The sequence below is a fragment of the Ursus arctos genome, unplaced genomic scaffold (genome assembly GCF_023065955.2).
Source record: "Ursus arctos isolate Adak ecotype North America unplaced genomic scaffold, UrsArc2.0 scaffold_7, whole genome shotgun sequence".
Taxonomy (NCBI): Eukaryota; Metazoa; Chordata; class Mammalia; order Carnivora; family Ursidae; genus Ursus; species Ursus arctos.
The window spans coordinates 40,618,261-40,645,520 of NW_026623089.1; the positions used below are offsets into that span (position 1 = coordinate 40,618,261).

At 52.1% G+C, this 27,260-nt stretch overlaps 1 protein-coding gene across 1 annotated transcript; it reads right to left on the reverse strand.

Moving 5' to 3' along the window:
• Nucleotides 1-12,946: 12,946 nt before the first annotated feature.
• Nucleotides 12,947-16,039, reverse strand: NPY4R2 (neuropeptide Y receptor Y4-2). Its single transcript, XM_026504638.4, has one exon. The coding sequence runs from the start codon at nt 16,008-16,010 to the stop codon at nt 14,883-14,885; it is 1,128 nt and encodes a 375-aa protein (XP_026360423.1). The 5' UTR covers nt 16,011-16,039; the 3' UTR covers nt 12,947-14,882.
• Nucleotides 16,040-27,260: the final 11,221 nt, after the last annotated feature.

Genomic DNA, 27,260 nt, shown 5'->3' on the forward strand with positions numbered 1-27,260 from the left:
CTGAAAACACTGTTCCTCTGCACAGCCCCAGACACTAAAACCTATAAAATCCATGAATCTGCAGGAAGGGCATGTCCACGGCTCGAGGCACCACGTTCCGCATCCACAGTGTGCGTCTCTGGGGACCGTTGCTGAGACACCAGGGAGGGGTGGCTTGTGGAGACTTTGGAAAGATGGTTAGAGCTGTGGCCGGAAATTCAAGGAGCCACGGAGGGTAGAACAGAGGGCTCGCGGCAGTCTCGGGCATCCCAGAGGGAGTGACATGAGAGCTGTCTGTGGCAGGTTAGCTGGGGATGGGGAGGGTGCGGGGGATGAAAATCATTCCAGGCAGAGGGAGCCGTGTATTCAAAACCGGGGGGGGGGGGGGGAGGCAAGAGGGAGCATGGAGTGTTTAGGGAAGAGAGAAGCCCACGTGCAGCTGGAATGAGGGTGGGGGAAAGAGAAACTCACGCTAGAAGAGATGGGGGAGGAGGGTCCCAAGTTGGGGAGGAGCTGTCATGAATGAGGTGCCCATGGAGAAAGAGAATGTCTAAGGCAGGGGCTTTGGGCAGGGCACTGTCCCCCACAGGGGCCTCCAGCCCTTGCCAATATTGAAAGAGCAAGGCTCAGGGTTACAAGTGGCCTGGTGCCCTGCCTCCAGGTAAGCAGCCGCGTTTACACGGGAGACAAGTACAGACCCCGAGGTTGGTTACCCAGCAGAGCAGGGCCCTGAGTCCACCTCCAAAGCCCTCCCTTCCCACGGTACCAGGCTGCATCCCACATGGCATTCTGTGGGTCAAGTGCAGTTCAAGAAGAGACGGCAAGGCTGGGGCACCTGCCTTCTAACTCAGACAGTCAACCTGCTGGACACTTACGGACAGAAATCGACTGCCATCCCCCACCCACAGCCCCACCATAACACCCCAAGATCCGTGTCATAGTGGTGCCACCGGCCTCAGTGACCAGGCTCAGAGGAAACACAGAGGGCTGAGGCAGCCCATTCCTGCCCCTCCCTCTCTTCCCATTCCCCACCCCATGAATAGCCCTGGCTTTCCGCAAAGAGTCTGACAGGGCCCCAGAGGGGACAGCCCCTTCTCTCCTTTCTGACACAGTCCTGGAGTTACTCCTTGGGGGCTTTTGATCCCCCAGCCTCTGCATAAAGCACTTCGAGGCAGAAAGCACTTTGCTGCACGGTGCCCCCCTCGGCCTCATAGGGACAGCGCGTTGCTCACCACACATGTGAGGAAATCACGCTCAGAAGTCCCAGCTTGCTCTGCTCCTCCCTCGGGAGGCAAGCTCAGACACGACGTCTTGGGGAAGCAAGGTGGTGTGAGGGGCTCCACATGGTCAGGGGAGCCTCGGGTGTCCTCTCAGCTGGCCTCCAAATGGCCACGGGGTTTCGGGCCGCTCCATGCTTCTGGGTCTCCGTCCTCATCCGTAATGAGAGAGTCTTAACCCAGCCAGATCCCAGCCCCAACTCCCTGAGCTCAAACAACCTCCAATCTCAAGTCCAGGGCCCGCGAAAACTGGAAACCCTTGAATGACACGAAGCAAACCCACTGAGTTTATCTGGGTCCCGGGGGTGCTCTGCCACTTTACCTGCCATCTCCTTATACCAGAACACGCAGAACGGCTGGACGGTTCAGCAGGAAGGACATTAGAATGCATGTCACAGGTGAGGAAGCTGTGACCCGGGACAGGGAGGTCACCTGCCAAGGGTCAACAGCCACCTGGCTCCCCACTCACGGCTGTCTCTGCTGTGCCCTCGTGGCTTCCTGCCTCCTGTATTCTTAGCGGCATCTTAGCGACAGCCAGCCGGCTGAGCCAGCCTCCTGCAAACTTGATGTCATCTCTCCGGAGATAACAGACCTTTCAGGCTGACTCGGACACTTCCGACGGAGGCAGAAGAGAGTCCATAGCAACAGCAGGACGAGTTTGCTCTGGGAGATAGTACGGCTGGAGGCTGACCGAAAGGCACTCCAGACTTCTGTCAAAATGCATGTATTTCTAATCTCTTAACCAGGCCTGGATGTTTGGAGACAAGATAGGATATAAGCAGGAGTCTTGGTGACTACATCAGCAAGTGTGCTAGGGGAGGGAAGTCGGCCTGCCACTAAATGTCACCAGACGGAACACCTGTCCCCTCAGGACCAAGGCATCTGCTCCAAGACTTTGTACTTGTCACAGGGGCCGTTGGAGAAGGTGAATCAGCACACAGCCTTGTTGGAAAGTAGTGTCGCAAACATATCAGAAGCTTCCAAATGGGCATATCTTGTTTGCCCTTCGTTTTGCTTTTAGGTAGCTCTCTACAGAAATTGTTAGAACCAGGTTCTCCTGACAGAAGAGCAGAACCCAAGAGACTCCAAGAAGCTTCATGAACAGTCAGGCATGAAGACTTTTAAAAATACTTTTTCTGGGACACTTGGGTGGCTCAGTCAGTTAAGCATCTGCCTTCAGCTCAGGTCATGACACCAGGGTCCTGGGATCGAGTTCCGCATTGGGCTCCCTGCTCAGGGAGGAGTCTGCTTCTCCCTCTGCCTCTGCCTGCATCTCCCTCTGCTTGTGCTCTCTCTCAAGTAAATAAATAAAATCTTCTATAAAAACAGCTTTTTCTGGGGCACCTGGGTGGCTTAGTCGTTAAGCCTCTGCCTTCAGCTCAGGGAGTGATCCCGGTGTTCTGGGATTGAGTCCCACATCAGGCTCCTCCGCTGGGAGCCTGCTTCTTCCTCTCCCACTCCCCCTGCTAGTGTTCCCTCTCTTGCTGGCTGTCTCTCTCTCTCTGTCAAATAAATAAATAAAAATCTTAAAATAAAAAAAAACTTTTTCTGATTATAAATGCAATGGCTGCTTTTTGCAGAAACCTTGGAAAATGTGAAAAATACAAAGAGAATAAATAAAAATATCACTACAATCCCATAATCACTGTAGTCTTTCCTTCCAGGGCTATGGTTTGGTTTTTTTTCTATGAATACATAAGTACACTTAACAAATAGTGGGGAGTATACTCTATGGTTTAGTATCCTGATTTTAAAATATTTAACAGATCACAAGCGTCCTCAATGCTCCTAAAAAAAAAGGCTTCCCTAGCAGCCAGTAGCCCATCATACCACATTATTTAGCCTTTTCTGATCATCGGACATTTGGTTGTTCCCTACATATGATACAGTACACAGAAAGGCCTTTCTGTACATAAATCTTACCATCAAATATAGGATTCCCTTATAAGCTCTGAGTTCTTCCAGGCCGCCTTATGCACATCTGCAGTCCTGTCTTCCTCGGCCCCGGGGCCTGGCACGTGCCTAGGCATTTAATGATGTTGACTGAATGACCCTCGTTCATTGATGACTCACACAGAGTCCATTCCTTCTCACTGTTAAGTGAGAGAGGGCATGCGTCTGGCACACACCCGCTAAAGAACGCGTTAGCTCCAGTGAACCTGACAATGACCATTAGAATGCTCAAAGCCACACAAAGGAGACCGATAAAAATAAATGGGTCTATTTTTTTAACTGAAGTATAGTTGCCCTATGATATCAGTTTCAGGTGTACAACATAGTGATTCGACAAGCATGGACATTACAGAACGCTCACCACAAGAAAGTGTAGTTACCATCTGTCACCAAAGTTATGACCATATTATTGACTATACTCTCTGGGTTGTACTTTCATCCCTGTGACTTTTTATTTTTCCCCATGACTTATTTATCGCTGGAAGTTTGCACCTTCTGATCCCCTTCCCCTGTTTTGCCCATGCCCTTAGCCCCCTTCCCTTTGGCAATCATTTATGAGATTGTTTCTCTTTTTTCTTGTTGCTATTGTTGTTTGTTTATTTGTTTTGTGTTTCAGATTCCACATATAAATGAAATCATATGGTATTTGTCTTTCTTTGTCTGTCTTATTCACTTAGCATAATACACTCCAGGTCCATTAAAAAAATTAAATTAATTAAATACATTAAAAAAGAATAGAAAAGAAGAATGTTTTAAAAGGCTGTCTAGTATAAGTTAATTTTAAATCTGTGTGAATAAATAAATAGAATTCAAAAAGGAATATGGACATAAACCAAGATGTGAATGGTCATTATCTATGGTTTAGTTTTCTTTGGGTTTATCTGTATTTCCTAATTTTTGTTTAAATTAGACAAAGTTAAATTTGGTTTTTTTGTTTGTTTGTTTGTTTGTTTAAAAACACATATAAGTCACTCGTATACATTTGTTTTGAGAAAAGTTAACTTACAAAAAAAGAAACCAGAGGGGTCCAGGACCCTGGCCACCTGGAGAGGGGTACAGCAGCTGACGTCTTGTCTGCCACCTCTATTTGTTAAATATTTCTAAAAACCAAATATTTCTAAGCCAAATGTCTGCTTACGCCTGTCTGCATAAGGAAGTTTCCATATTTACACAGGAACGCTTGCATTTGTTAATTGGTCTCTGTTGATACACACAAATGTTGTCGATTCCTGTGTCAACAGTCCTGCCTGGGGAAAAGTGGAGAAAGTGTGGTCAGGTGATAAAGTACTGAGTCCAAGATCAAGAACTCGCTTCCATCGTGCCTAAGGAAATTACAGAGAATAGTTTTTCTGCCTAGGCTCCTTTCTCCCTTCTCTCTCTCTCAATTAATTTATATTATCGTGTCCTGCTTACTTCAATACAAAAAATACACAGGTCCCTGGACCCCAAAGCCTAGTTTAACTGCTCTGTATGGAGAGCTGCTTTGTGTGTGCTGGAGCTGGAGAGGACTGTAGACTCGATTAGCTGCACGGGAGGGGGAAAGAGTTGCCAGCCCAGCTCTTCCTGATCTCCTCCCTGAGGCCCAGCTCACCTCTAAACTTCCAAGTTCATTTGTCTGTTCTTCATGGGACATTTAGTCAAGGCCCAGCATTACATTGGCTACCCAGGAGATGATGGTGCAGACCCTTTTCTCGAGGGGGCTACAGCCAGGTGGGAAGCAGAGAGACACCCTTTCGTCTGTCCAGTTCTAAGACTCTTTAAGTGGCCAACGGAGACATTGCAAAGTATTCTGGGGATACAGACAATGAGACAAAGGCCGCTGGGAAAAGTTTTCAGAGAGAGTAAACTTAGTGTGCAAGGATTCAATAAGCATCAATCTGGGCAAAGTGTGGCAGGTTTGAGGAACAGAAAATAAGGAGTCCGGTGGACTGGAGCAGAGGGTGGGTGGCTGGGCAGAGGTTAGAACAGAGAACGAGAAGGCCAGCTAGAGGAAGACCACAAATGGCCCAAGGGCCATGTAAAAGTGTTGGGACTCCATCTTATAGACGGTGGAAACTACCAAATGATGAGGTCAAGTTCAAATTTGTGACTAGAATAAGATGAGACCACTGGACAGCAAGACGGAACATGGAGATACCATTGAGGAAAGTTCTTGCAATAGTCCGAAGGAACAGAAATGAATCAGATGCTAGACTGTAGGCAATCCGGTGGTTGATGGTAGGGAAAGACTGTGAAGGTAAAATCCAGTGGGAATGCAAGGGAAATGTTTGTTTGCTTTGGGCTTGCACTTCGGGCGTGTGGGGGATGTTGGGCAGCAAGTAGATGAAGTCTGGGGAGATGTAATTTGGGAACTGTCAACTTCTTTTTTTTTTTTTTTAAAGATTTTATTTATTTATTTGACAGAGATAGAGACAGCCAGCGAGAGAGGGAACACAAGCAGGGGGAGTGGGAGAGGAAGAAGCAGGCTCATAGTGGAAGAGCCTGATGTGGGGCTCGATCCCGCAACGCCGGGATCACGCCCTGAGCCGAAGGCAGACGCTTAACCGCTGTGCCACCCAGGCGCCCCTTGGGAACTGTCAACTTCTAAGGAGCAGCTGAAGCCAAGGGAACACAATGCAATTGCTCATGGGAAGTATGTTGGGTGAGACAAAAAAGCCACGGTGGGACCAAGGAGAAGCCTGACATTTGAGGGACAGAAGAACCTGAGAAGAGCAACCACAGTTAGGAGAACAAGGCGGGGGTCCTATCATGGAAGCTAACAGTGGGGGGGTTTCAGGGATGTGATATCCAGAACGAAATGCTACAAGGATCAAGTAGGGTAAGGCCCTAACTTGTGGAGATTAGCCTGCCATCTGGGATTTTATGCACAGAAACTTCAGCAGGTGTGGATATAAAACACCCATCAGCTGAGAAGCAAGAAGAAGGCGAGACAGTGGTGGCCATAAGTATAGAATACTCTCAGAGGAACTTGGCTCTGGAGAAAAGCAGATCCACAAAAGGGGCTGGCAGAGTCGTGGGAGGAATTGTTCCAACATGGCACCTCGCAGAGAGTTTGTAGGTTGGAACGACCGAGCCTGTAGAGAAAGAGTCTGAGGATGACTTAGACGGTGCTAAGCTGCACGAGTAGAGAGCTAGGACGCTATTAATTACGGGCTAAACTTTCCCGAAAGGAGGTATCCTCACGTGCTCTGGCTCTGTCACCCTCCCAGGGGCTCAGACACCTCGACACTCGCCAGTCCCGAGCTTCGGGCCATTTCAGACGAGGCCGGAGGCAGGAGGAGGCTCAGGGCCCCATGGCCAAGCTGCCTGGCAAGGCTCAAGCCCTGACATTCTGAGTCCCAGGAGGTGCACAGAATGCAGTGCTGGCCACAGGCCCGAGTGCCAGAGCCTGGCATGGCAAGCTGGCAGTGGAGTGACCCGGGAGCCTTTGACCCCGCTCATCCCACATTCTTTCTCAATAGTTTGGACATTTATGGCTCGTTATCCAGCACCACGTGTCCGTCCGTGCTCAGTAATAATTCAGATTGATGATGCTGTTGTCTGGCTTTTAATAGCCAACTGCACAGCTCTGACGGGGCTAATGCTAACTTAAATGACTAAATTAACTAACCGAGCCACGGAATCGAGCTCTGGCCTGGGTAGGCCAGGCCAAAAAAAATCAGGACAGTCCTCATGAAAATGAGGCTGTGAATTTAACAAGATTCAGGCAACTCCCACCATGTACTGGGAACCCCCCCATTGGTCCTGACGCTGGCCCCAGCGAGGGCTTCGGCTTCATTGCCTGAGAGGTCGGAGGGCAAAGGAAATTATTTTATTTCCCACAAGATAGAGAAATCATGGACTCTTCTAAAAGAGCACAGAATCCTGAAAATATTCTAGTCCCAACTCCCCCCCCCCCCCCGCCCCCTGCCATTTGACTGATATGGAAACTGAGACTCCGTGTTAGCAACCTCCAGACCCTTCTCAGTGCGCTGGTGACACGGAATCCACAAACAACGAGAAGACGGCTACCATGATGTGACAGGCTCCTATGACACCCGGTTGCCCCTTCTGGACAGCAAACTGTATCCTGTGTGGCTCAGAACTGGATGCAGAGCCCTCTAACTCCTGGAAGGCAGGCCTGGGTTATGTGTTGTGGGCAGGGATCTGAGAAGCGGGGAGGAGGCCTGAGGGCAAGGCGGGTGGACACGACAGTACTTGCCCGTAGCCTCGAGATGCCCTTACACAGCCTCATCACCCTCCCCAGTGCCTGCGTCTGTCAGGACTCAGTACTTACGAGTCAGAGCGGCCTCCCTTCAGCAAGCTGAACCAAAAAGCTATGGAAATGGCCTCAGGGCCCAAACTCCTTATGCAAACAAGGGAAGATTACCTGGCGGCCCACGTACTGCCTGCTGGAGCCGGGGTCCGTGGGGGAAACCCGCAGACATAAGCTCAGGAACAAATGCGTTGACCCATTCCAGGGCAGTGCATGGGGTTCTAGCTAGGTGATGTCAGACTCCGGGAAAGGGAACCCAGACCTCCGGCTTTTATGATTAGGGAAGCACCAGCCCTGCCCTGCGGGGATCGGGATGGGATCTGATCATCGTGCGGTGTGGCAGAACTCCGGTCACCCGCCCTGCTCTTCCAGCTCAGCATTCCTAGTTGGGGAACACCAGCCCCACTCTGGCACGGTCAAGGGTAGGGTTCCAGCTTACAGCACAGCAGTGTTCCCCCAAGATTGACTGCTTTCGGCTGGAGCCAGCCTCCTGGGAGCTCTGCAGGAGACCAGCTGCTCTATGAGGCCAGCCTACAGAGAAGAGCAAAACCAGAAATGAGCTGAGTACCTTAGTTTATGTCTCCCCTGACCCTTCTCCCCACTGCAGTCAAAGGCAGCTTTTTTTTTTTTTTAAAGATTTTATTTATTTATGTGACAGAGAGACAGCCAGTGAGAGAGGGAACACAGCAGGGGGAGTGGGAGAGGAAGAAGCAGGCTCATAGCGGAAGAGCCTGATGTGGGACTCGATCCCGGATCGCCAGGATCACGCCCTGAGCCGAAGGCAGACGCTTTAACGACTGCGCTACCCAGGCGCCCCAAAGGCAGCTTTTCTAACCTCCAACCTCACCACGGTACCCCTGCTAAGGTGCCTCAGTGTCCTCCCCTCACCAGCCTGAGAGAGTCCAACGGCTCGGCGGGGGTGCAAGCCTTCTGCACCGGAGCTCACCTCGCCATCCAGCCTTGCCCTCAGCACCCCTATCGCCAAACGCACCGGATCTGCCACCTGGGCTGTTGCTCACTACTGATGTCAGCCTTTTCCCATCCTGCCCACCAGTGAACTTCAAGGCACATGCTCCCGAATGCTCTCCCGGAGAAGGACTGGCCTGTCCCCCGTGCCCTGACTCTGTGATCGCACTCCTGGCACACGGTGCTTGTCCTCATACCTGCCCTTCTGAAGGTGTCTCCATCATGCCATCTGCAGAGAAGGTGCCAGTGAATCAAGATGAAATGCACCGACTGCATATGCCTCTCCCCAAAACTCTGGCTCCACGCCTTTCTGCTCTGCCCACAGCCATAGACCCCAGATTTCATAGATGGTGAAACACCCACCATCTTATATAAACCATCTTATATGTAACTGTTTTAAAGCTATGCACTGGCGGGGGTGGGGGAGGAGTGGTGCAGGGCATTACCTCTGAATTTTTAAACATACGGATAAGGGGCCTCAGTATTCCTTCCACCAGGATGTGACTGAGGCCCCACGGCCAGCTGGCAGCACAGTGTGACAGTGCCCAGGAACCCCGGGGGAAAGACTGGTGCTCACACCTGCCCAGGTGAGGTACACGTCTCCCACTTGCCCCAGGTATGTGGGTGGAAGAAATGGGTCTGTGAAAGAAAAAATAGGAAAAGGAGGTCTTTTTTTGGGAAATCCTTTCTGGCTCCACACCATCCCCAGGATCCCCCACACCTTAAAGTCATAAAACCCAGAAGGGGCTGGAAGTGACGTTTACAAGGTGGCAGCGGGTTGCCGGCCATCGCAGGCGCACTATCTGGCGAGGGAGATAAGGCTATCGCAGGGTTTTCGCCAGTGAGTTGAAGTTCTTTGTTCTGAATGTGTGCCCTACTTTTCAGTACAGTTTCCTTGGCAGTCAAGAGAAAGACTAATCAAATGCCCATTAACAGCTTTATGAATGAGAGGAAGTGTGTTTTAAGAGAGCTTTGTGCTGATACACAATTGCACTGATAAACTTTTCAAAGAATCAATTTCAAATAAATGGTGACATTTAAACAACCAGAAACCTCAAAGGCCATGAGTGCACAGCCACATTCACAAGAACCCTCCGCTCTGTGGTTCATTGGCAAGTTCACCCGGCAGGTGCCTTTTCAGCTGCCCAGGGTAGGAAATGCTTGGCTGCTGTCAGCGAGGAAAGCATCCTAATCTGCTCTGCAAACCCCTTCCCAGTGTCTTCTCAAGACCCAGGGGCCCCAGGCTGGTCTATGTCTGTGTATTTGCAGCAGTCTTGTAAAATGTACCAGAACCTTGAAGAGATATTCTACGGAGAAACCCCACCACGAGGTGAGGCCAGGCCAAGGGCTTTGTCACTGCGGGATGTCTGTGCAAGTCAGCATGATCCAATTGAAGACAGAGACGACAGCTGTGCTCATTCCTCTACCATCAGACCTTCCCTCCACACACTGTAGAAGTCAATGATTTCTTCTTTGAGGAATTCAAGATCTTTTCAGCATTTTCTCAGGCATTATTGCTCCCCGCAAAGCAGTAAATCGCAGTAACAACTCCCAACTTCCAGCGAAGAAGCTTGACCTTAAAGCTGTCCTTGATTCTCAAAAGAACTGAGGCCACAGAACAACTTCCCTGGTGAGGATAACTTGCCTGATGTCATCTCTGTGCTCAGCTCTGGGGAGATGGCTCCTGTGTCTGACTTACGCTGCACTGTCCACCAGGCCTCCTTGCTGGGCACCCTACCACCCCATGTCCTAGGACCTCAACTTGTTTGCTGATATCAATGTCCTATCACCAGATTCAGCTCCAGGTAACCGGAATCCTTTTGGCCCATGCCCAGCTCCAGATCAACCCACCCCCCAATCGAGTGCCCATCTGCAGGGCTTGGTCAGGCCTTGACCCAAGCTTTCCCTAGAGCTCCAGACTCAAGTACCTGACCATCCATCTGCATGCCCAAGTGTGCCACCAACCATATATCCTAAGATCAACTACCCACCCCCCAAATTCTGCTCCATCTCACTATCTGGAACAACTTCCACCTACTTTCCCAAGTCTGGAACCTGAGACTCTTCCTTCTCTCCCCCACACCTGTCATCATGTCCATCCGATACCTAAATATCTTTCTAATCCATCTCCCTTTCCAAGCCCACTCTGCTTTTGTGTTTTTGCCTGCCTGGCATCACTTTCTTTGGGAAACTACCTCTATCCCCTGCTATAGTAATCCTATTGCCAAAACCACAATGAGATACCACCTCACACCGGTCAGAATGGCTAAACTTAACAATTCAAGAAACAACAGATGTTGGTGAGGATGTGGAGAAAGGGGATCCCTCCTACACTGCTGGTGGAAATGCAAGCTGGTGCAGCCACTTTGGGAAACAGTGTGGAGGTTCCTTAAAAAGTTAAAAATAGAGCTACCCTACGACCCAGCAATTGTACTACGAGGTATTTATCCAAAGGATACAAACATAGTGATTCGAAGGGACACCTGCACCCCAATGTTTATAACAACAATGTCCACAATAGCCAAACTATGGAAAGAGCTCAGATGTCCATCGACAGATGAATAGACAAAGAAGATGTGGTGTATATATACAATGGAATATTACTCAGCCATCAGAAATTGAAATCTTGCCATTTGCAACGACATGGATGGAACTAGAGGGTATTAGAGCTGTTCGGATGCACAGGTGAGTACAAAAGAGTGTGGGAGGAGAAGCAGCAGAGACATCAAGATAAGACAGGCCTTTACAGGAGTTCTGTGTAAAGGAGAGCCCAGAACAGAGGATGCTGGAATGACATTCAGGAGGTGAGCGGGGACAGGAGTTAGTGAACAACAGAGGTCTGCTGGTAACCCGTCAACCGTGGCCGGGCTACAGTAAAACAGACACTAGCCACAGAGCACAAACCAGTCCAGCCTCTCTGGAAATCAGTTTAGCAGTACTCATCATGAGCCTTGAAAAATATCCACGCCCTTTGACCCATTGATTCCACTTCTGGATATCTCTCCTAAGGAAACAATTCCAAATACAGAAAAAGTTCTCTGTGAGTGCCTGGCTGGCTCAGTGAGTAGAGCGTGTGACTTTTGATCTCCAGGTCATGAGTTCAAGCCCCACACTGGGTGTGGAACCAACTTAAAATATTTGTTTAAAATATTTTTTAAAAATAAAAAATTAGAAAAAGTTCTCTGCATAGAAGTTCATCACAGAACTACACATAATAGGTCTAGAAACATCTACATATGCCACAACAGATGATGATTAGGGACAGAGGATGGATCTAGTCATTGGACTATAAACTCCATGAGAATAGGGACAGTGTCTATTTTATTTACCACTGTATCTCCAGCACCTACCATGTGTCTGACATATCTGTTGAATGATTAAAAATTCTTACAAGGTTAAGCAAAAAGAGATCTTTAAAAATACTTTAATACTACATATAAATATGCAGGCACTTACAGTATGATCTCAACCATGTTTTTCTAATAAAACTAACATTATGTACCCAGAAACTAAAGAAATGACTCCCCAAAAACATAAACAGTGAGTATCTTTGGGTGGCAGAACATGATTTCCTTTTTCATTCTGTGGTTGCATATTTTGTGTATGTTCAAGAATGAACATGAGTAACTTCTATAATGGGGAAAAAACAAGCCAATGTCATTTCTGGGAAAAGGAAGTGCTGGAGGCAGGATTTACGTTCCCACCACCAGGGTTCCATAATGCTTTGCTCCCTCGAAGGGTCCCCAGGCGGTCTTGGTGGGTGGACGGCTCCAGTTCCCGCCCCAGTGCTCCTCTGGGAAGATGGGCTCCTCCCACTACAGTCAGGGACACGCCCATTCTCTGGGACCCAGGAGCTTGCTCAGAGGTACCGGCTTTCAGTGGCCCATTTGCTAAATCCAAAATCAGCTGTCAAAAATGATACACAGCATCATGGAAAACTGTTGACGATAGTTTCAAGTGAAATCGAGCAGAATACACAATCACTAAGAATGTAACTGCACAAACTGTTCATTCAGTAAATATTTATTGAAGGAGTGAAAAGGCGTCACAAGAATTATGTCCACATGCAGATGAGACAAACAACCAGAGCCAAACAACCTCCCTTTTCAGCAATACCATTGTAAAGCCTAAGCTCCCGAACTAGGATTCCTAGAGCTCTCTTCGAGATCCCAGAGTGTCCAACTCGCCGAGTGGCTCCAGGCTTCAGGTCACTCTGTTTCCTAGAGCAGAGCCTCTTACGCTCGAACGTGTACACCATCAACTTGGAGATTTTGATCAAATGCGGATTCTGATTCAATAGGTCTCAAGCGGGACTAGAGATCCTGCACGTCTACCAAGTTCCAGGTGATGCCGAGGCTGCTGGTCTTCTGAACGTACTTCCCACAGCAAGATCCCAGGGTGCTGGGGAGCCAGACAACTCCAAGGGGCATTAGGAACTGTGAGCAGGAGACAGCCACCTGGGCACGTTGTGTCCACCCAAGTAAGGTGAGGGGAGCACAGAAGCAGCTTTCACCCACTACCTAAACTCCTAATGCCAAGCACCTTTGCCAGATGCCCAGCCCGGTCCCCCCGTCCTCAAGCGTTGGGCATCCTACAGCATCCTTGTCCCCAAGCATCCCCCCTGAGATGGGCAATGAGGCATCAACTCCAGGCAACTGCATGGGCTCTGGAGAGGCCTGAGGCCCCCAAATGCTTTGGGAAGCTTGGGCAATGACAGGGCACCGGGATGAGCCATGGGTCCGGGCTGGGCTGGCAGGTGCTTCCCTGGAGCAGCCAGCAGCAGATGGCACCAGAGGGCCAGCACAAGCTGCACCCAGTAAGTGGCTCAAGATCTCTCCCAAAAGCCAGGGTAAAGGTCACCAAAGGAACAGAATGAGAGCTGGGACCAAAAGCTGGGACAAAACAAACAGCTCCAGGAAGGGAGCTGGTGGCTCAAAGAGCGCTTGACTTGGGTGTCGGCTGCACAAGTTCTTGGCCAGGGGCCAGGTCAGAGACACAGGCAGACGTGGCTGTTCAATCTCCTGTTGTCTGGCCCTCTGCCAGATATCCTGCAAACAGCAGTCCTCGTTGCCTTCCAGTGAGATTCCTTGGGTGCTCTGGGCACCTGAATATCCTGCCCCAGGAGGCCGTGATGGGTCTAGCCAGTGCCCACTCTGCCCCAGGGTGGGTGGGTCTGAGCAGGCAAGAGCCAGACCCGGGCATCCCATCAAAAGTGGCCCAGAGGCAATCTTGACCTGTCTGTCTGGCCCACACAAAGATAAAGCCTTGGGTCTGGGTCAGCAGCCAGAAGACTGGAGCGTGACCTCCATGGGTGAGACATTCCTGTTCATTGTAGCCCTTTCTCCATTTTCCCTGGTGGGCTGGAGGAAGGGGGACCTCTACTCCTTTCATCCAGTGTCCCATTAAGCCAAACTAAAGAATCCCCTGCCCCTCCCTCTCCGGAAGGCTTGGCGAGGCTTTGGAACAACAGTGCACATCACCTAGAGCAAGTCAGCTCAGTGGTCAGAGTGTGGAACGAAGGAGGCTGGAGTCCCAGCCTTGAGTGCTGTCGGCCTTGGCAGTGGGTCATGCTGGGAAGGGTCACAGAGTTCCTGGCCTGCTGCCTTGTCAAGGGAAGTCCTGCAGGCTAGGAAGGGGAGGTGAGAGTGTGGCTACAGCAGCCTGAGCCCTTCCCATGCTGGACCATGGCTATCCATGGACAGCCAACATCCGCTCTATGACAATGCAGATGCCCCTTCGAGGTGCTTATCAAGGGGAGATACTTGTAGCCTTATTTCCGCCTCAGGTGGCAGAGGCAGTGAAAGAGAAAGACGGAGCAGGATGTGAATCCCGGGATTCCCGGGGTCTGCCCTTCTTCCAGCAGAGGAGCACAAGGACCCAAGGTTCCCAGGATCCATGCTCTGCAATGCGACGTGCTAATCATATAACAGTAATCCCCCTCTCTCGCCTTCATGGACTTCTCTACCACTCACAGTGCCTGTCCGCCAACATCACCTGTCCCAGAGGTGAGGGGTTGACCAAGGTCCAGAGCTCTGACCCCACATGCTCCTTCCCTCACCCCACAGTGACCTCACAATCTCACTGGCAGAGGTGAAACCCTTGCGTCCCCAGGCTGAGCGTCTGATGGGGAAGTACCAGAATGAACCCTGCCGGCCACAAGCAGACCATCTCTGGTTCCGGCACCCGCTCAGGCTTCAAGGCATGCTGTCAGCGGCAGAATCCAGACTCAGAATTCTCCCAGGAACAACTGGCACGACCACCTGAATGTCAGGCTTCTCAAGGCAAATGGGTGCAAAAATAGGCTCTTGCCAGCCTCCCTGGGCTCCAGAAAGCCAGTAATGACGGAGTGCCACCAGACTGCCAGTAACGATGCCAGTCATGATGCAATTGGCCCACTTCGCTAAGGGAAAGAGCCTGGCAGTGAACATGGCAGGGAGAAACCCTAGGCCGGGCTAAATGGGGTTAGACCTGCCACTGAGCCTCAGGGACCCTTTGGAGACCTCTGTGTGCACTGTGGACAGGGGCAGATGCTCAGACTCTTCCACAGGGGCACTCTGCTGACATGTCAGCACCAGGGCCTTGACCTCCTTCTTGAAGTTGGTGTTGAGAAAGCCGTAGATGAAAGGGTTGACACAGGTGGATGCCATGGCAAGCAGGTGGCACACCAGGAAGATGAGGTTGCCAGAACAGATGGGGATGGCCTCGTGGTACCAGTCCTCCAGGCTGTTGAACACATGCAGGGGCAGCCAGAGCACGGCGAAGGCAACCACCATGGCCATGAGGATCCCATTGATCCGCTTCATCAGCCACGCCCGCGAGCTGTAGGTGCCCTTGCGGAACACCCGCTTCCGCTTCCGCAGGTGCCGGTAGATGCGCACGTAGCAGACCAGGATGAAGGCCAACGGCATGCAGTACTGGAAGAGCAGCAGGGAGGTGGTGTAGACAATGCGGTGGTGGGGCAGCGGCCACGACTCAGTACAGACCACCTTATCGGCCAGAAACTCCACAGCCTTGGAGTGGTTCCTGTGAAAGACCTTCTCTAGGACGCTGTTGACCAGGAAGGGCAGGGAGAGGAAGCAGGCGATGAGCCAGATGACCACAATCCCCAGGTAGGCCTGGGAGACGCTGGGCTTCCAGCCTGTTGGGTTGATGATGAGCTGATGCCTCTCCAGGGCCACAAGGACGAGCGAAAGGATGGAGACCGTCACTGACATACACTGGATGAAGGCCGACACCTTGCAAACGGCCTCACCGAAGACCCAGTAGTCCATAAGGGTGTATATGGCCGTGAGCGGCTGGCAGATGAGGCACATGAGGAAGTCGGAGAAAGCCAGGTTGGCGATGAGCAGGTTGGTCACATTGGCCTTCTCCTTCTGCCGGATGGTCACGCATATGAGGCAGAGGTTGCCCAGGACCCCCACAACAGTCTCGATGCTGTAAGAGGTGACAATGAAGACCATCAGGTCTACAGAATCCTGGCAGTGGTCAGAGAAGTTGTACTGAATGCTCCTGGACCTGCTCCTGTTTTGACCCTGTGGGGTTCCTGGGAGCAGCAAGGCCAAGAGGTGAGAGACGTTCATGGTGCATGTGAGAAGATTCCAGAAGATTCGGTGACGATGCCTACAAAGCAAGCAGACAAATGGTACTCAGGGATCCTGCGTCCTGTGTGGAATCCAGGGAGAGGTGGGGGCTAGGTGGAGAGGTTCATGGCTTCTGCCATCCTGAAGCTGCTGGGACCAGGAGGACCTAAGACTGAGAAAGGTAAAGCAGCTTGCCCACGGTGACACAGCTCTTTGGTCACAGGGCTCAGATGCGAACCCCGGTCTGATGCCAGAACTTGTCATACACATTCCCTCTGACCTCAGGCTTCCAGGCTGTTTTAATGATAAAGAAACTAGAGTTTTGTATGCAGAGTACAAAGACAGAACTCCTGAGGGAGGACGGGCAGAAATCCCCTTGTCACATTTTATCCAAATAGAGATGACAGCAAATGCGATCTTGTGCTCAGGTCCTTCCACAGGACCCTCTGCTAAGACTAAACTGGAATTTGGACTCCAGAATGTCCAGGTGGTAATGCCAGTGACAGATATTCTGACTTAGCGAGCTACCAGCTCACTCCACTCACCACTGGGATACACCTTCCTCACGGGGTCTCTAGCTGTCAGAATCCCGCGGGCAGTCCCCAACCCTCAGGAAGCATCGGAACCCTTCCAGGGGCATGTCGACAGTGCAGACTGCAGAGCCCTTCACCATGAGATGCAGTTAAGCGAGCCCGGGATGGGGCCCAGGCACCTGTATCTTGACAAGTGGCCCCGATGATTCTCATGTCTGTGCTCAAGTCCCGTTGGGAGATATACTATTGACCGAGCAAGACCCTACTCCAGATGTTCTCAAAGTCCCGCAAAATGGTCAGGCCCATTCGTGAACACACATGTGTTCTTCCTGACCAAGTGCTAATTTAAAAGCAGTTTTTACAGAGTGTGGCCAAAACGAACCAGAGATCAGTAAAATCTATATGTCTAGTGCCCTGAAAGTCACTCACCGTGCATTTAATTTGGCTTCTAAAGATGAGCTACATTTGGCCATTTACAGGATCAAGTCATGAATTCAAGTGACAGTTTACAGTCTGATTATTTTGGCTACTGAATCTCAGAGGCAGGAGGATTTTTCTGGCAACACAGTCTTCTGGCAGAAAGGACTGTTTGGAATAGAACCTGACAAAATGAAATAGAGCAAGGCCAAATGCAAGGCCCAGAATGTGGAGTCCAAAAGCAGCCAAAGCTGCACAGAACTGTGGTGGGTGCACTGTGCCCAGAAGCAGCTAATGGGACAGACACCCCAGGCTCTGGTTGACCATCAGCCAGGGCTGGGTCGATGGTGGGGAGTAATGCCAGTGGCTGCAAACCAGCCAAGGACAGCATGATCAGAGCAGAGTTCGTGGGTGGGGAGGGCTCCAGAAAATCCTCACGTCTTCATTCACTCGATAAACATGCGCAGAGCCCCATGCCAGAAACAAGGGCAAAGACGACATACAGCCATGTCCCTCCCAGACCAGAGGAACTGCCCCCAGGAATGCAGGTGAACCTCAAGGCTATATTGCCATGGCCAAAACCAGTATGAATGCAATGCCTGTGAGCTGGGAGATCGGAGAGGAAGCAGGAAGATGAGAGAAGACGTGACATTGAGGCAGGGCCCCAAAGCTGAAGAGAAGTCAACCATCCAGTGGACCAGATAGAGGAGGGAATTTAAGGTGCAGGGAACAGCATGAGCAAAGATAGGGAGGCAGGGAAGAGCAGAGCCTCCTCAGAGAACGGCAGGCAGTTGAGAATAACCGGAGCCCAGCATAGGTGGAAGGCAGTGGTGAGCCATGAGACTGGAGAGGTGGGCCAGAGCAGGAAAGCTGGGGGAGCCGCCAAAAGCTGGCCAAAAAGCCCAAGTCCATTGTAGAAAGATCATTCCGATGTAGAGAATAGACTGAGGAAGAGGTCCAGGACAGGAGGAAAGGGAGGGCCTAAGAAGACCGCACTGGGCATCTGCCTGGCTTGCAGCCCCCCTTCTTAGAGAAGCCATAAAGAGCTAACACAAGGGATGGGCACGTGTGGCCCAGGACAACCCACACTTGTCACTGTTGACTAGACACATGAAAGCCTCAATACAAATCAGCCCTTCCCAGCAGCTGGTGGGAACAGGCAGAGGAGGGAAGTGCTGGGACTGGGAGAGCAACAAGGCAGGAAAGTGAGCATGGGGGACGGGACCAGAAAAGGAACAGAACTGTCAGCGGGCCTCTGCGTGTTTCTGCGGAGGCTGGGATGGGCCCACCAGGAGGAGACTCCATGAGCCCCCACCCCAGAAAGGCCCTCTGTGCACCAGGACTGAGGACTCCCAGAAGCTTACTCCAGCGGCAGGGTGCAATGTCCCAAATCCAAGAGCCCCAGGTCAGCAGGAAAGCTGGATTTCTTTTACAGAACATGCTGACAGGTAATCCCCATGGCGGAGCACCCATCTCTGTCCAGGGCTGGAACAGAGGATCTCTTGGGGGAGGTGCTCCCGAGCGGAATCAAGTGAGGAAGGAGATAGGACTTAGATGCCACCAGAGCCTCATGAAAAGTTATCATGATCCAGCCACAACTCCACCAACTGGGACTTCAGAGTTCAGGGTTAAGAATGGTCAGAGTGAGACCATGTGGTTGAGAGGAGTGGGTCACTTTGCTGCTGGGCCAGGGTGGGGGGGGTGGGGAGCAGGCTGTAGCCCTGTCTCCCCAGTTGTCTGAGGGCCCCTGGAGTCAAGAACAGTATCCTTTGTTATACAGAGCTATCACTGGCATCTGGGAAAACAGCAGAGAAACATCAGGATCTCAGGGAGGCCAGTAGGCCATGTACTTGTCATGGGTTCAAATTCCAGCCCTGCCACCTATCAGCAGGGGGCCTTTGGGAGAGTCACTGAAACTTTCTGAGCCTCAGTTCCCTCAGCTTTGGGGCGGAGGAAACAATACTTATCTTACAGGAGGGCCTGGTTCCCTCCTAGGTCAGGGGATGAAATGGGGAAGAAAGGAGTCCAAATGGTAGGACCCTGGAGCTCTCCCTCCCTTAGACTCTTTCAGGTTCAGTCTCCATCTTAGTTCTTTAGACAACACAATTCAGGGGACCAGGTCCTGTTCAGGAACTCTCTTTGCCACCTCCTAGGAAGTTGAGCTGCCCATTTTGTAACAAGACCAGCCTGGCACAGAGTAAGTGATCATCGAACGTTAGTTCCCTTCTCTTCCCACGCATCACATCAACCCCACCCAAAGGGACCTCGCTCTCTTCCACCATGAGGACCTGGCCACAGTGATCATTCGAACCCAGGCCCAGGCCTCTGAGTGCATCTGACTCCAGCTCTGACCCAAAGCCTCTTTAGGAAGTCCTGCAGGAGGGCACAGAGCTGGCGCCAATCACCTACTCCAATCCTTTGCCCAGTGCCCAGCCTCCAAAGGGCACCAGCCCTGCTGCAGAGCGATCCTGCTCTGAGCCCTGCCCCATGGCGGAGTACCCATCTCTGTCCAGGGCTGGAAAGGGCCACACTCCCACTGCTTGCCATACAGAGCCGAAGACTACGCCATCCACAGGCCAGTGACTAGCCCGAGAGACACTCATGACAGGCCTCACGCTGCCCCGTCGATAGATGAGACCCCAGGATTCTGGGGGACACAGACGTAGTAGGAGAAGGTAGTGGCAGCCAGCATGCGGACAGACAAGACTGTTTTGATTTTGTCCCTGGACATCCCTGGAGACGCCCAAACAGCCCGAGAGGCTGTAACTGGGAAGAGACAGGATCTGAGCCTGGTGCAGCCAGGGTTTCAGGGTGGGGAATTTGGAAGGGCAGGCAGGAGACGGCAGAGGGAGCCCAGTCTTAAGAGGAGAGAGCCCAAGGAGGGAGGGGTCTTGCCTCACCCTGAGAACACACGCATTCCTGGGAGACAGAGGGCAGAAGGGACATTAGCTGCCACAGAGCTCTGGGCACCTGATACCCCACTGAGCATTAATCCACACCACAGCCCTGCGAGGAAGACATCACTAGGCTGAACCACATGGAATTGCCAATATCCAACCACTGCTGCCCTGCATAGACAGCAAATTCATGTGGTTCAATCTCGTATCTGCTCCATTTTCAAGGGGGGGACGCTGAGACCCAGTTAGAGGAAGGGACCTGACTTAGGTCCCAAGGCTAGTAAGTGATGGGATTTGAAGCCCCAGCAGTCTGACTCTGAAACCCCTGCACTGGGACCTGAGACACAGAGTTTGAAAAGGGAAGTGGAGCCCAGGCTTGAGCAAGACACAAGCTGACGTGCGGCAACAGAGGGGCAGAAGCAGGGTTGGAGATGAATATCCAAGGTCCCTGACAAAGCCTGACCAGTGAGCACCCCGGGGGTGCTGGAAAGTGGCTCAGCCAAATGAGAAGGTACCCCAGGGGCCTGTGTTGGTCAGGAGGCGTGCTTTGGCCCGCGGTCCCAGCATGCTGGCTCAGAAGCCCCACCTCGCCTGGAGCAGAAGCCCCACCTCGTCCTTCCCAAGCAGACCTGGGCTGGGGGTCCCTAATGTAACGACACTCTTAGAGTTGCCTCCTTCCTCACACAATCTGGAGCCTCAGAGGCCTCTCCGCGCCCCCCACAGCAGAGCACAAGAGCACAGCTCGCCCAAGGAGGAGACCCAGGCTCGAAGGGCTATGACTGAGCAAGGACCGGTCCCTAAGGGTCAGTCCCTCGAAGCCTCCAGCAGGGCAATGATCACCTTGGAGTGATCACATCCCCTCCCCAGGGTTGCTGAGCTGGGGTCCCAGTGAGCATTTCAGACCTTTCTGGGAGATTGCCTCCTCCCCTCGCAGGGGACGTCATACCAAGACTGTCCCTGACTCCCCACTGCATACCTCAGAGATGCCCAGTGTGGAGGACCAGAGCTCGGGTCCTCCGGGTACACCCCAGGGGTGGTGATTCCGGAAGGGGGACAGGAGATTATCGTACAGGGGCAGTAAAATGGTGAGTCCGAATTTAGTTCCCAGGCAGCTGTCAAGACAAGGTGGGAACATCTGAACCTCTGGGAGCGGTCTTCCCGCAGCCTGCGTCCCCTATCAGTCACTGGAAAACTAAGAGCTAATACAAATAAGACCAGTCTCCCGATGAAGGAAGAATGGGAAAGGACGTCTGTTCTGTTTCCTGAAATGTCAGCAAGCAGCCCCCGGTCTCCTGACGCCCCAGGCGCCCAGGCACTTGCGGGGCACCCCTCACTTCCTCTCCTCACACCGCACAGGGTGAGGCAGCGGGCCACCCACGCTTCAGGTGAGGACACCGCGGCTGCGGGAGCCCGAGTCCACACCAGGGGCCTGGGGCTGCCCCCCCCCGCCCCGCCCTCCACCCCCGACCCCGGCCATGCGGCTCCGAGCCCTGGGCTCACTTGAAGCCCACCCGGCGCCCCCTCCCCAGCCCCCCCCCCCCCCGGCAGGCGGGCGCGCGAGGCTTCCCGGAGGACCCCGGGCCCCTCCGCCCCCTGCACCCACCGGCCCGTCGCGGGGCCCGCGCCCGCCTACCCGCTCCGGCAGCCGCGGCGCTCTGTGCGAGCGGAGCCCAGCCGCCCTGCCCGTCCGCCCGCCGGCCCGCTCGCCTGGGTCCTGCGCCGCCCGCCGCTCCCGCGCCCGCCTGGTCCGCCGCCGGCGCCCGCCCACGAGGACGGCTGCTCCGGGAGCCGCGCCCGCGAGCCCCACCGCCCGCCCTGCCGCGCCAGCCCGCACGCCGGCCTCCCCCCACGCCGGGCAGGCCCCGCACGCCGCAACTGCTCTGCTCTCCCTGCCTGGGCCTCGGCGCCCTCATCCGTGAAATGGGCCTTTCATAAACTGGTTCACGAATATGAACTGCAGGGCTCCTGTGAGCCCGGCTCTCCGGCTGGGCACACACAGCCGTACAAGATAGAATCCCCCTCCTGTGTCATCCTGGGGCTCCCGGTCCTGGGAGGGAGGACAAACAAGGAACAAGTAAATGAGGTACCTCAGAGTGAGTGGGGAAATAGGTCAGCTCTAGACGAGTGGTCCAGGCCGAGGGCACAGCAAGGGCACAGGCTCTGAGGCTGGAGGCCTTTGGCCCCTGGAGAGCGCCGGAGGCAGTGCCGCTGGAGAATGTTAGCAAGGAGGCTTCCAGAGGCACGGGTGGGACAGTGAGGAGGGACTTAGAGGTGCTGGAAGGATCTCCAGGTTGTTGCAAAGAGAATTAATAGAGAAAACACTTCTCCATCAGAGCCCAGGTGACACAGGACTTGGCTGAAATGGAACAGAATTCGTTGCAAGAGCTGTTACTGCTGTTACTGTAAACACACTAACTTACCATTTTCTTCCCGGAGGAGGCCACATGGTAAAATTAAGTATGTGCTTGGAGGACCTCCTGGGAGTGACATCTGCTTCAAGGGAACATCCTAAATTTGGGACAGGAACAACTCTCCTGTAATATGGCACACACCTCCCATGCGCCCCTCCCACACACCAGGTAACCCCCAGGCACACCATTCATCCATGGAAGTGGCCCTGGAGCTGCGAGCACTGTCCCCTTCTAGAATGGTAGCTGCCATGTATGGCACGTGTGGACTCTACAAACAGGACCTTATTCGAGCATCACAACAGTTCCAGAAAGTAGGCATTTTTATTTCTACTTTACTGATGAAGCCAAGTGAGACTCTGAGATTGAGCAACTCCCCCAAAGTCACTAGGCTAAGAAACACTCAGATCCGGCGTGCCAAACCCATGCCTCTGCTCACAGGTGCCTTCCAACAGCCCTCCTGTAGGATGCGTTCCTGCAGCTCTCCGCACTCGGTGGCAGAGGCAGGCGCCCAAGCATCCTTGTCTCCCCATTCCCCGTCTCCAGGGCACCAGTGTCTCCTCTGCCCCCCAAACTCCAGCATGGGTCCACATACAGAGGCAGCTCCTGACAAAGGAAGGAAGGTATGCATTTAACGGGACCTAATCGTCATTGTGGCTTCCTGGAGTCTAAAGTGGAAACTGTTTCCTATCCAGAAACCACTCAACTGGCAGGGAGCTCTACAGACACCTGTTCTCTGTGCAGGCAAGAACTCAACATGCTGTCCCCTCCTCCTCATGGGGCAGATGTGTCGGCCTGGGCTGCCTGTAGCCTCTGAGGCCTTGCTGGGGAGCCCTTCCAGGCAGGCTGCCACATGTGCACATTTGAGAAGCACTGCCCAGGGCTCTGGAGTCCGAGCCCTAGCCCCCATGGGTCAGAGAATAGCCAAGGAGCTGAGATGACAAGGAAAATTCAGGCAGCCGAGCGCTGGCTCCTCTCCAGCCAGTGAAAGAAGCACCTGCTCGTACTCCATCCTCATGCCACCCGGTGAAGTGCGATCATCCCATTTCTCAGTGAGAAAACTGAGGCCCTAGGAAGTAGAATGACTTGTCTCAGTCTCCTGAATTGGAGATGGCCAGGCGGGGATGTAGATGGCTGCCTCTGCTGGGGAGGGAAACAGCACCCTCTGGCGGCAGCAGAGCTGGGCACCCAGCACAGCAGGAGCATCGGAAGCTCCCCACCCCACCAAGAAAGCAGGGGCCACAAGCAAGAAAATGGGCACTGTACTTCCCCTCCCCTCTCGTGGGATTCTGGGGCCAGGACCCCAGTCTGGGAGGGCCTGCCAGACAGGCAGGCTACATTCCGCAGTCTCTGGGGAAGGGGCTCAGTGGAGTTCTCCCTGCACCATAAAAATGGCTGGCTTTTTGTCGGAACCTCCTAGACATTGAGCCTCCTTAACAGCCTGGTGATGGGCCTCACTTCCCACTCCCTTAGGCATGTTCCACGTGAATCACCTTGGAGCTAAAGGCAAGCACTAATCCCCCAGGTGTGTTCGGACCTCAATTGCTTGCAGCTTGACCCCTTGGTCCACTGCAACGTCTCCTTGGGCTGAAGAGAAAGCTGAGGGTCAGGAAGGAGGGATACAGGCCACCCACCCTCTTGCTGGCAATGTGCTGAGATTTGAAATCAGGCCCGTTTCACTGTTACTGTCACCACCTTAAGAGCCAGTGTGGTGAGCGGTCAAGAGCTGGGCACAGGGGCCAACTCTCCAAGCCTCAAATTCTCTTCTGTGAAATGGAGCTAATGAGAAAATCCACTTCGAGGGCTGTCGTAAGCAGAAATGAGATGGGTGTGAATGGCTCCTAGCACAGGAAACATGCCCTAGAGATCTGTGGCTGCTGTTACTGCTCCTGGTCCCCCTGTGCTCATCCACTCCCCCTCCACACACCGAGCACCACCCCTCCTCCCAAAAGCTAATGAGCAGGCTCCAGCAATTCTAGTTTGAAACCTGTCCAGACCCACACTCCCATCTGAATTAGTCCAGCATAGTCTTAACGGGCCCCACGCTCCATCATGGTGAACTTCTCAAGTCAGTCTGTTCCTCCTTAAACCCTTCTAGGGTGGCTCGCCCAGACTCCTTCTCCACTCAAACTCTACATTCTTAGGGAATATCATTGCATTTCACATATCCAGGTTTGTATAGATGTTGCTTCCACAGTCTGGATTCACTGAGCTCACTCTTCACTTGGAAAACTCCTACTCATTCTTGGGGACCAAGCCCATACAACCAGCCGTCTGTGAAATGCCCCTGCTCCGCCACACGCTCATTCTAAAGGGAAGCTGGTGAGTGTGTCCCCCACACGGAGAGCTCCTGGGCAGCTGTCCTGCTTTGCTCCTGAAAGAGCCATAGCAAAAGAAAGCCATGTTAGCTATCCAGGAAAATCAGCTTATTTTCCCATGCCTATGAACAGAGAACCAAAGAGTCCCATACATTTAGAAAATCAACAGCACAAAGGAGACAGATCAAGATAAATAAACAAAATAACTGATCCCACATGAAACTGAAGTAACTCGGGGACTAGAAAAGAACTTTAGAAGAAAACAAAAAAAAGAACTTTAAGAGACCAGCTGTGTTCATTAATCCTCAGAGAGATTAAAGAAGTTGCTCTATTTGTAAAACAAGAGCGGATGGCTAGGAAACGAGAGACCTAGAAAGCAGGAAAGAACCCTTGAAAATTAAAAAATGATTACTGAAGTTGAAAAACATTTTATTGGAACGGATGGAGGGGAAACAAAGTAGGGAAATGTCCCATCATGTGGAGCCAAAACACAAAAAGATGGAAAACTTAAGAGCAAAAACAAGAGACATAGATGATTAATGCAAATGATCCATTTCCCAATCAATACAATTTCCAGGAAGGGAAAGCCAAGAAAATGAAAGGGAGCATATCAGTCATAGACTAAGCAGGAAACAGAATTCACCCCCAGATAGTCAAATGAAGAGACACTAATTGAAAGGTAACATATGAAGGAGTGGGCAGGGGTAAGGGGAAAGACGAGAAACGGTAAGGCACCCAGAGACTGGCAGAGCAGTACCACCCTACAGCTAAAGGAGTGGGGGAGGGGGAGAAATCGTGTCATCAGAGGCAGGGGACTGTGGAGGAAGGGCCACCCGATGAGCTGCTAGAGTCTGGAGGCATGCCGCTGTTGCCAGAGACTCAGCACTGAAACGAAGGGAAGTAGGATAGAAGTGTACCAGCTTCTCTCCATCCACTTCCAGTCTCCTGTGGGTTCCTGCCATTGACCAAAGCCACCTGGAACCCAACCAGCAAAGAATTATCCAGCCTCTCTGTGCATAAAGAAGGCCGGAACAATGGTGGAGAATGGATCTGGGTGGAGTGCAAGCAGAAAGTACCCAGCACAAGGAATTCGCAATAATAAAAGAAACTTTCCCAGAGATGTCGATTGAAAAGATCTACTGGGTGCTGCACAAAATGAAAAGTTTTGAAGCATTTATGCTGTTCCTCTCCCATTCCCTTCCCTTCTGCATATCCAGATCCAGATCCAGAATTAGTTCCAAATGCCTCCGTGGCGCAGGGAACAATATAGTCCAAAAGCCATTAGGCAGAGCTGAGCAAGATGGTGTCTGATGAGGGTGAGGCCAGGGTGAGGGCGGCTGGTAGCCAAGAACAGGGAGTTGGAGCCCAAGCTGAGTGAGAAGATGTCACCACAGGGGGCAAACCAGCAGGTGTTAGAATCCAGCGGGGCAAGAGTACATCTGCACAGGATAGGGTAGCAACCCCAGCAGCCCAGCGCTGTCAGAGCCAAGCACATGGAGAACAGCACCCCGTGGGGAGTGGGGGGGCTGGCATTAGCATCAGAACAGGACAAAGACAGTCCGTGTGAGGAGGTGGGGAATTGGCAGCCCAACACAGGGTGTTAGAGCTCAAACACAATGAAGAGGGTATCCGTGTGAGAGAAGAGGACAGCCGAGGTGGAGGGCCAGAGCCAGAGTAGAGGAACGTGCTGGTGGAAGGGAGTTCTGCTGTTGGAGACTGGCTCCACGCATGGGAACCAAGTAAAGCAAATATATTAAAGGTAATTGGAGCCAGTTTTCTCATCAATGGAGAAGGTATTTACAAACACAGAAGGGGATAAAAGGGGGCTCCTGGGTGCCTCAGTCGGTTAAGCGGCTGCCTTGGGCTTGGGTCATGATCCCGGGGTTCTGGGAACGAGCCCCTACTCAGGCTTCTTGCTCAGTGGAGAGCCTACTTCTGCCTGCTGCTCCCCCTACTTGTGCTCTCTCTCTAATAAATAAATAAAATCTTTTTTTAAAAAATTTAAAAATGAAGTGGGGGGAAGAATGAGTCCTGTGGTTTTAAATCAGAATTGAAGGTATTGTGTGAACTCACAGTTTTCAATAGATACATGGTCCCCCACTTACATTGGTTTGACTTCAACAATTTTTCAACTTTATGAGGGTGTGAAAGCCGTATACATTCAGTAAAAACAGTACTTCAAATTCTGAATTTTGATCTTGTCCTGGGCTGGCAATATGTGGTACCATACTCTCTCGTAATGCTGGGTGGTGGGCAGCTCCCAGTTGGCCACACAATCACAAAGCCGAACAACGGATACCCATTCAACCATTCTGTTCTCACTTTCAGTCCAGTATTCAATAAATTACATAATAGTCATCACTTTATTATAAAATGGGCTTTGTGTTAGATGATTTTGCATAACTGTAGATGAACGTACGTGTTCTGAGCATGTTTAAGTTAAGCTGAGCGAAGCTACGATGTTCGTTAGGTTAGGCGTACTAAATGCATTTTCAATGTACATTATTTTTAAAGCACAACAGGTGTATCAGGACACAATCCCATTGTAAGTTAAGGAAGATCTGTACATAAATACATATGAATGTACTTGTGAGATACACACACGCATGCATCTCCTTACTCTGTCCACTGAGAGAGCCTCGGAGTAGTGACACCAGCAACAGTGAGTACTCCTAGC